The sequence below is a fragment of the Lepidothrix coronata genome, unplaced genomic scaffold (assembly GCF_001604755.1).
Source record: "Lepidothrix coronata isolate B3197 unplaced genomic scaffold, Lepidothrix_coronata-1.0 Scaffold116, whole genome shotgun sequence".
Lineage (NCBI taxonomy): Eukaryota > Metazoa > Chordata > Aves > Passeriformes > Pipridae > Lepidothrix > Lepidothrix coronata.
Window position 1 is genome coordinate 379,793 of NW_016690296.1, and position 10,437 is coordinate 390,229.

General features: G+C 42.1%; 1 protein-coding gene across 4 annotated transcripts in view; it reads left to right on the top strand.

The window, feature by feature from the left end:
- ANK2 (ankyrin 2, neuronal) overlaps nt 1-10,437 on the top strand; it is a 193,086-nt gene that overhangs the window by 120,601 nt on the left and 62,048 nt on the right. For 3 of the 4 annotated variants that reach the window (XM_017825068.1, XM_017825069.1, XM_017825070.1), the window contains exons 22-23: nt 1,795-1,893; nt 6,912-6,984. In XM_017825068.1, coding sequence (XP_017680557.1) covers nt 1,795-1,893; nt 6,912-6,984 — 172 coding nt within the window. Of the gene's footprint in view, nt 1-1,794; nt 1,894-6,911; nt 6,985-8,364; nt 8,446-10,437 lie in introns of all 4 variants that reach the window. The other variant, XM_017825067.1, reaches the window with a different exon arrangement.

A 10,437-nucleotide genomic window follows, 5' to 3' on the forward strand; every position in this document is an offset into this window, starting at 1 on the left:
CCCTCTGTCTGTAAATTGATATCTCCATAAGGAATTTTCCATAAAAATTGTGGGCGGTTCAGAACCTGGGCTTTTTTGAAAATTTAGACCCACGTTTGTGTCCCTCTCTCCGCTGGATCCGTTTCAGGTTCTTGCTGAGTTCACAGATGTTAATGCCTCCTCAAAGACCGTCAGGGACTTCTGGCACAGCTCCTTCCCCACAGTCAGCCAGGAATGCGACTGTCCCATTTCACGTTGATGTTGTTATTAGTCACCTCTAATTGGGTAATCATTAAAATGCAGCCAGAGTGTCCAAAACTCGTGTCATTCCCCAGAGCGGCTCAGCTTTCTGCGTGTATGTAGCGCACGTGTTTTTAAATCAGCACTGGCGCCTTGCTGGGTCCTGGAACCATCACATGGAGTAATCCTGGGTGAAGTTATCCACAATACCAGTTTGTGCACCAGATCATCAAGTGACAGACCACTGTAGTCACCTTCTGGGGCTGTAGGCACTATTTGGCATGTTCAGCCAAAGATCTCAACTTGATTTCAATCCTCACATTGGGGCCACTTAACACAAGTCCAAGCAGAGTCTTAAGGATGTGTGTTACACAATTTACGTGGTTCCTCAGGTACTGGATCTGTTGTTGTCCACACGTAGCAACCTCTGGCTTAAGATAAGAGAGACTTTGAACCTGAGACATCTGCCAGTGGAATATGGGAGCGGGTTGCAAGTGACAGTAGCAGTCAGATTATTTGTGCTGCGAAGATGCTAATCTGTTCGTTTTGTGCTGCTAATCCACAAACCCTGTGTTGCTGCAGGGCTGCTGAGCTAGACTAATACAGCAGAATTTAAATTACAGATAACTAAAGCCAGTAATGAAGTAGAGAGAAGCCCTCAGGCTGATATCCTGCACAGTGGGGTCACAAGAGAAATCATTGCAGTGCAAAGAGCGGTACAGTGACATTCCGTGATTCCCCAGCAGGCCAGGATATTGTCCCTTGGTTCAGTGCAAAACAACATGGAAAAACTCTGTGTAGAGCTCTTTACAAAGAACCGTGGATCACATCCCTTCCTCCCCTCCCCAGGTTGAGTGCCATGAGGACCATGGACTGCCAGTGTTTCAGGTGGTAAAATGAGGATAAATAAGCCAAAACACTTCCTAAGTGATCATTTTAATGTGCATTTGATGGATCACGTCTATGTATTATGAGCATTCAAACTGCACATAGCTGTATTTAAATGGAAAATAATTCCTCCCCCTCAAGCCTTTCGTGTTTTGTGTTTGTTAGATCGTGAGCTTTTGTGTACTTCTATCAGAGATGCATTTTTGTTGTATGAAGGAATAGAAGTGTATGCGGACAACATAGCTGTAATCTTTTATTCCCTGGGGAAGGAATTGTATCTGATAAAGGTTTAACAGAACCTGGGAGCGAAACTGTAACATTTTGAAAAACTTCCTGTGTTTTAGAAGACTATTTCTGACGTTTATGCAAAACAAAACAGAAACTTCTGCAGGCAAGACACATGCTGTCCAGTGAGATTTGAGCCCTGAAGGGTTAAACCATACAGCCTTTAGTATCTGGACTATCTGGCAGATGTAAGTGTGTTGTGTTACCATGGCGACGGGGGCTATAGTCTTAAAAGAAGTTACAAAGACAGAGTCAGATGTAACGGTAAAAAAGCAGCGATTTTTCCTAGGCTGTGCCTTGTTTTGGATGGAAATGCTGGCTCATGCAGCGCGGAGCGTGAGCTCATTGGTTCACATCACAGTCCTCCCTCTCAGCGCTCTCCCCCCTCTGCTCTCCCTTCAGAATGGGAACACTGCCTTAGCCATCGCCCGGCGCCTGGGATACATCTCAGTGGTGGACACGCTGAAGGTTGTAACGGAGGAGATCACCACCACCACAACTGTGAGTTGCACATGCATTGCAATGTCTCTTCTCTATTCAGAATGTTGTCTTTCTCCTCGTCCCTCAGGCTCTCCAGGTACCTTTTCCCCTGTTTTTTTGTTTTCTGGCTTTAGCCCCCGCCCCCCTTCCTGTTGGATTTTTGCTACGGTGCCTGCAGTGTATCTTTTAAGCATTGTGGAAGTGTGTGCAACACCACAGGCTCCACCGAGTTTGGGAATAAAATCTGTGTGCACAGAGATGGAAAACAATCCTCCAAAAGCAGAATCAAACTTTTTCTAGATCTGGGTCTGAGCTGCAAGCCCAAACTTTCCAGAAGTTTGTGTGGTGTTGCTTAGGTCCTGCCCTGTTTATCTGTTTCTCTTCTCACCTCTCCTTCCCCACCTGGCCTGACATCTCCACACTTGTGACACCGACTGAGGCTCAGCCCTTGCAGCACATCACGGTGTCCTCACGTTTGGACTGTGCAGCCATGGCCTGGTGCCAAGCCTCATGATGCTCGTGGGATGGCTGTGGATCTCATCCATCATCTTCTTACTCAAGTCACTTCCAGTTCAAACAGATCCCGTTTTTCCAAATACAGAGGAATCTTCCCTTATGTGCTGAGTCCCCCACAGTCTTGGAGTGTGTATTTTGATGTCAGGGTTTGTGAACAGTGTGTGTGCTGAATGTCAGCAAGGTGGTACTGCAGCTTTAAGCCAGGAAAAACTGATCTATTTGGACACCCTGGGAAGGGAAGGTTTTCTCTTCTTGGACTTTTACCTCCCATCTACACGTGTCTTAGCAGGTAGAAAGGGAGAACAATAGGAACAGTGCATAATTAAATTAAATATAATTTAACCTCAATTACTGCATTTATCTTGAAACACTGTTGTAAGATCATGCTTTTTTATTTTTTCAAGAAGGATTAACAGTCTAAAAAACAGCTCTACATATCATTTCGGAGCTCAGAGCTTTAAAAATCCACAGATTACTTAAAAGATGCCGCTGCTCGGTGAGGGTTAGAAGACGGGAAGAAATACAAAATCTCTTGTAAAGAAATAGGGAAATAATTTTAATGTTGTTGCATGCTGACAGCGAGTCCCAGTGATATGAACCAAGGAAGATGGAATAAGGTTACAAATAGAGTGAGTCATAATTTATTAATGACTTGCAAAGATCAGGCTGAGTCAGGTTTGGACAAGAAATTCCAGAGTAATTCCAGAAGTCTCTAATGAAGTCTGTAGGTTTTTGTTGTTATTCCTTCATGTTCCTGTTCAGTCATATAGCACATCACACATGTACGTGCATAAACATAGTCTCATAATCAGAGATTTAGAAAAATAAAAGCTAGGTAAAACTTTTTGAGGAACTTCAGCTCTCTTCAAAAGACTATTTTTTAGCCTCCGGGCACCCCTTTGCTGTTCTCTGTGCTTCGTCCTGGCACACACTTCTCATCTCTTGTCTGATATAAGTTGTAACTTCCTTTCTGTTGTACATTATGTTGCACTGTGCAGCCTTGTACCTTGTCTTATGTAAGTGTAATAGTGTAATAATAGGGATTACACTATGGAAAGACACCTGTGAGTTATTTACTTTGGGTAAATATTTCTTTAAACTTTGAGGGTAATGGATTTTTCTACGGGACACCTGATGCCTGGGATTTAGGACTGAGTCAAATACTGAACCTTACTTGCAGGGTCGACCGTTAATACTTGCACATAAGACAAGTCTGAAATCTTGACCTGTGCCTGTGTGCTTTGAAAGCCAGGTGGGAACCCTCGATAAACTCAGCAGATTCTCCAGCCATGAATTCATCTGAACCTTGTGCCTCAGGGATATATGGAATACACACTCCGGTGGCGGTGTTTGTGGTGGGGAATGTTGATTAAACATAATTTACAAAAAGTCCTAAAAAGAAGGGATAAATACCAGGCACTCCCTGCAGTAAAGTTCTCCAGATGGTGAGGCTGGTGTTGCCAAACCTGCACACAGTGTTTTAGCACTGCAAAGAAGGTGCTGTCACCATAGCTACCTCATTCTCTGAGCTTGTGGCTGAGCCCTGCCTGGAGGATGTCAGACAGCCTGATGCTTTATTGATATTCAAGTCACTGGCGTTGGAGATGAGGAAAAGATCTCCAGTGCCAAAGCCTTGCTTTGCTCTAACTTGGAACAAATTTTCCTCTTACTTGCATTAGTGGTGTTATTAGTGGAGCCACAGGAATATAAAGCAATAGAGAGAATAAAGTGCACTTTTTCTTTTTTTTTTTACTGAAAGATTAGAGATGAGTAGGAAATAAATCAGAATAAACCGGACTTTCAGAGGTTTGCTGTGCAATTAAGTTTCGGGGCATTTATACAAACAAACACAGACTTCCTGTGGACAAATGAATATCTGAGGAGCTTGGGGGTTGTTTACAGTATGGTGCTGTTCAGTAAGTCATTGCTGAAAGCACATATGGGTTTATATATCTGAATTATTCTATGCCACCAGATGAAGATCTGGCCTCACAGTGAAAGCCTCAGAAACAGAAGCTGGAAGTAAAGTCCATAATGGAATTCTCAGTGGCACCAAACAGTAGGGAGTTTAAGCAACACACATTGAGCAATTTTCCAAGTCTCATGGGGCTAGATGTAGATCTTAAATTTTGAGAGTGTTTGGTGTGCCTATCAATTAAAAAAACTCTAGTCTTACATTAGAAGTTCCTTTTAAAAGCATCAATTCCCAACAGAAATTGTTGGGATTAGAATTAATGTAGAATTAATGATTAAGTAGAATTAGGAATTAAGTAGAATTAATGATTCTTGCTGAGTTCAGTGTTGCAAAGTGGGCCTTGCAGATTTTTTTCTTCTTCTTCTGAAGCACACACGTGCACACTCTTTTGAGTCTTTTTTCCAAACTTCCTTTCAGTTGTTAAATTAGGTAATAATTTTTTTTTTCCTGACCGATAGGAAAGTCAGGAAGTAAATAAAGTATCCCTGCTTCTCTGTTAATAAATAATAATGTCTGAGAGCCTTAGTCAGAGCCCAGACTGTTATTATATAGGGGCCTGTAAAAACCTAAGTTATGAATAAATTGATGTAAATGGTAAATAGAGCAGGGTAAAAGAAAAGTATACAGCGAGCCTCTATACCTGTAGCTTGTGGTTTGCTTTAGCTTATTGTCTAACTTATTTGTTAACTGTGCTGTTGAAGGGACAAGGTCACTGTCACCTGAGTGACAGCACCCTCCCCATCTGTCATCGCTGGCCTCGTCACCCCACTGCTGCCTGACATTTCTATCCAAGGAAAGCCATGGGAATACAGGGGGAAAAGTCAGACATATTGGCGGAGGCATTCCGTGAATATAAACTAGTTTTCAACCCCGAACATGTGTTCTGCTGCAACAGAAATAATTAGTTGTCTTTACTCCTGGGTAAGAGTGAACTTGGGGGGGCCTGATTGGGATTGCCAGTTGAGGCAAAGGGCATTGTTCTCTCCCTGTTCCTCAGGAGGGTGAACTGAAAACTGCTGTCACAGTTAAATAGATTTCAAAAATGTGAAGCAGGCTTTTAAAACAAAGTTGCAAAGTAATTACATGCTTGGTAACATAGCTGTTTATGAAAGTGCAGTATGTTACAATAATCAAGAATGCTGTCGTTGTGGGTTTGTTAGAACTAGAGAATATACAACAGGATCAGGAAATAACTACTAAATTCTGTGCAACAAAAACTGCTGTTGACTTCACTGTTGCTATCAGTGGGCATTTTCCCAAAAGGATCTTGCACAAGGGATTCGGGGTTTGGCTGACTTTTTAATTATCCCTCTCACTTTATGCTCCTTCCCTCCTTTTGCATGTAATGGTAATTTCTGCAGGATAGATACTGCCTACAGCAGGGGCTGAAGCACTGCCTCAGTGGGAGCTTCCCAGGAAGCACACGTGGCCTCCTGGCACTCTGCTCTGTGCCAGAGGGGCACATCTGCTCCCACAGACCTTAAAGGCCACGTGTGTGCTGCCCTCCGCAGCTCCCCAGTTCAGCTGACTGGCTGCACAGCTGGGTGGAGCCAGGGAAATAGTTATTTTTTTTGGTTGTGACTAATGCAGTTCTGCTCAAGCTGCTCTTTTTTGAAGCCCTTGGCATTTTGTGTCCTGTATCGTAACACGCTCAAGAGTTGCCTGCAGGCAGCTTTCTCACACCTCGCACTTCCTACGGTTTCTCTCGTTGTGTTCTGCATGTCCCTCTCCAGACTGTATCGTGGTGCTGAAAGGATGTCCCCATTCTTGATTCAGCACCCCTGAACATCATCTGTTTTGTCCCAGAAGTCATTTATGAAGATAAAATTATATAAAAAATATCTTCCGGTGTTCTCCTGCCCTGTGCTCTCATGTTTAATCAGTGTTCTCCCACTATTCCTCAGTCCATACTTCCCTTGATTCACAATACTTAAAGCTTTTAGGTGCACAAAATATATCATAATCTTCCAATAACCTTTTTTTTTCCTTCTGATGGGTACATGCTTTGGGGGAATGTACGTGATTTATGAAAAGGATATCATTAATATGCAGTGTAGGCATTTTTTTTTGGGGGGGGGGAGAAGTGTTTCAAGTGATCTGTGTAAATCCCTCACATCTTTTTTTAGTTTAGGAATTTCACATCATTCATAACTTCATTTCCAAATGCTTTACGATTTAATAATTTCCATATGCCACATACAACTTTCTGAAGCTCTTCTGTAGACATTACCTAATTCCCTTTAAAATCATCTTGGAAACATGGAGCTGAATTGTTCTACGTGCACCATTTATAAGTAAATCTTATTCCTCTGACCAGCACCTTATCTTTATGTTTTTTGTACTTTTCTGCCAGAAGAAATGTTACCTTACACAGCACTGAGAATGGGAGCCTCTGGAGCACAGATGAAAAGGAGAGTTAGGGGAGGGGGATGCACATTGTGAAGTGCCTCAGCACATCCCCCTGCTGTCAGTGTTGAAATTATCCCACTGTAAGCTTTGCTGCTCTGTTTGGTGTTTCATTGGAGGACTGATGGTTCTGTCTTTGCAGACTGTAACAGAGAAGCACAAGCTGAATGTCCCCGAGACCATGACTGAGGTCCTGGATGTGTCGGATGAAGAAGGTGAGCAACTTTGCTAAATTCCACATCGCTTATGTCACCTCGAGAAGCTACCTAAGTTCTTTGATGTCTTCATTTTGCAGTGCTTGAAATGCCTTTTTGAAATGATGTAATCATCATAGCATTTGGATAAAGATGCCAAAATTTGACCTAGAGCAAAATCCTGGACCCCCCTGCATCTTTTTCAGAAAAAGCTTGTCTGAACCAAATCAAGAGATGTGAATGTTTCCCAACTTCAGATTTTAAAATTTCAATGTAGAGCTTTCTCAGAGCTGACTTTGACCCTCCCACGAAGAGGAATCTGAGCAGTAATTTTTTTGGCCCCGTGCCACCCGTATCAGATACATATATCTAGGAATTCTGCCTAATTGGAAACATTTGTGTGAGGAGATGCATAAGGTGGAAGGTGAGCAGGCTGTTCCCTCCAGGGAGCTTTTGGCACACAGGACTCGTGGATACATGAGGCATGACATAAAGTAACAACACACTAATAAGTTTGGCACTTGGGTTTCAGAGTCCATTACATGTACAGACGGGAGACACGTGTTGTACTGCTTAGCAACATCCCCAGAAAATTTCTGTGAACTTCTGGAAGAATTGATAAAATATTGCAATTTTGTACAGCACAGAATTACAGAAAAGGCTTAAAAACGTCCCTTTTTCAAAGTTCACAAGTGACTACTTAGACATTTCAGTCACACGGCATCTGATAAATATGAACATGTTTGCAAGAATCTTCTGTGTTCTTTTTTACTCTTGGCAGTGTTAATTAATATTGCAGTATCTTACATATGCTGTTTTATGGTTGTTTTTATTATTTCGTGCAAATGATTTGTAGAGTGACTAATTTCCAACAAGTCCTGGGGATTTGGGAACACAGGTTACAGGGTTGGGTTTTTTTTCTTTTACAAAGAATGCAAATGCACTTGTGGTTCTAAATGGTGCAGGAAGATAATGGCATTCATTAGTGCCAATGCAACTTCTTGCATTGCTTTTAGAAATGGGGTTTCTGCTGATAAATGAGTTACACTCTTGAGTAAATAATGATGCTTAGGCTCCAGATGCAACTTTTTGTTTTCAAATGTGAAAGCAAAACAAGTGTGATTCAAAATCAATTATTTTCTGCTGCATCATGACCATTGAGATTATTTTGCTCGGGAAGGTTTTTGCTGCTTTGTGTCTGAGAAACAATTCAACTACTCGTGTAATTATTGTGACAAATGGCCTTTAAACTGCTTATAGCTTTATGTTCACCTTGCTGAGTTTATTCCCAGTCTTTCGATCTACTGTTGAACCATCTTTAAATCCACAAAGCCTCTTCCTGCTTCTACAGGATTAATCCAGAGTATTCCCTTTTCTCAAACCAATTTGTGTGTTGTACAGCCTTTAAACACTCTGATGATGAACCCTTCAGTGATGGGGAAGCATGTAATGGCACAGGTGCTGTTAGCAGGAGTTCGTGGAGTAAGCCCTACAAACTTTCTCTTCTTGTTTAACCTGGACTGTTTGGTTTATTTTTGGTGTTGAAACAACACAGGTTTGCATACTCTGGGTGCCTAACACTGCTCCTCTCCGTTACTTTTGAAGTGTGGCTGAGTGTGTTTCCTGAAAGGTGGGAGGAAGAAGGGAGGCCAGGAAAGCTCAGATTTATTACCTATATCTTGAATATGTTGGCAGAACTTGAAGGGGCCGTCCAGCATGACTAATGCTCTCCAGTGCTTTGAATTAACATTGCCTGCAGACAGTCCTAAGGTGGATGGTACTTGTGACAGGAACTTAAAATAGCTGGGGACAGGAAGACTGCAAAAACTCTTTTAATGGAGGGGATGAACCTTTCAGTGACAGTGTAGCTTTGTAAGAGGCCAGCATAAGATTTCTCTAACTCTGTGTTCTTTCAAGTGACACAGTGTGTTCTGAAATACATTGATGTGACACCTAAACCTGCCAGCTGTAGTTATATAATTACCAAGAGTAAAACACCAGAGTACTTGAGCAAAGAAGGGGTTCATGTTCCATTGTTGACCACCGGTGATAAGTATTTTGTATTGTGCCTGGAAAATGGGTATGTTGCATAATTGCATGCTGTTCTGTTGTTAACACAGTATTCCTATTCCTACAACAAGCAGAAGTGCAACATCCCATGTTAACAGGATAAAGTAATGCACCAAATAATCTATCAAATAGCTCAGCTCGATTTGGCAGGTCCTGCCCTGTGTAGCTTATTTTAAAATATTTTGCACGGACTGAGAATCCTCCTAATTTTTCCTCAATTTTCTTGCAGCATTTTTCTGTTTATCATATGTATTATTATTCAGAATTCTTTACCTTTTACCTTTATCTGGAAAAAGATAATCTTTCTTTTGAACAGAATTAGGTAATTTTTTTTTTCTTAATGGCATTTGATCCCCGTCAATGGGGATTGCACTACAAATTCCCTTAGGCAGAGCTGTTAAGTGATGTGGTTTGAGAAAGGTACACCCATGCCAGCAGAAATGCTTGGTGTGGATACAGTTGCACTGAAAAACCCTGTGCATTTTTGTCTTTGCATCTGCCTTGGCTGTGAGTGTTGCTGCAAAGATGAGTTCCTTTAAAGCTGTTGCCACAAAAGAAACACTTGCCCCCCCCAGGGATCCTTAGAGTAGCAGAGGGGAATTTCTGCGAAGCATCTCGTGAAATGTATTTTAGTCATGTCTGGGGAATTAGTGAAGTTGAGCACAAGCAGATGTTTTTGTTAGGGCTGAGTCAGTGTAGACACACAGGAACATCTAGAAAAGACAGGAACCTGTTTTTTTTTCCCCCTCCCATATATTAGTATGCTTCTATGCACTCGTTCCATGCGTTATTTTAAAAGGGTGTTCAAGAGCTCTCATTAGTTTCTCTTTGAGCCTCCTCATCTTCAGCTAATTTTCCAAAGGTGTAGGTTCCCTTCCTATTCGAGACTCAGTTCTGGCTGCTGCAGAAGCAGTCAAGTTCTGACTGTGGTTCCCCACATCCTCCATTCTGGCAGCACAGACGTTTCACCATGTAGGGAACCAAGCCAGAGGACTGACCTGTCTGCAAATTAATCTCTTTGTTTGTACTGACAGGTTGTTTTCTGGCCAGATGCAGGCAGAAGGGGCTAGAAAGGCTGAAGTAGAAGGTGAGACAGTACTGTCAGAAGCAGCATGGCCTGAGATGGGCATGACCATGAAGGTCAGCTCACACCAAACAGTAATTAATGCTGATATTTCAATAGCAGAGAAGAGATAGACAGAGGTTTTCATGTGCAAGTGGTCAATGGACTCTCAAAAACCCATTGGAATCCCAGTATCAGAAGAACAAAAATTGTCTTTTTCATGAGGGAAACTTGTCCAGAAATTGCTGAGGAGTCAACCCTGTGCCTGGTTCCAACATAGTCACTGTAATAGTTTCTGTGTAAAAGCAGGATTTGCTGTCCCTTCGTGGAAGTGCATCAGT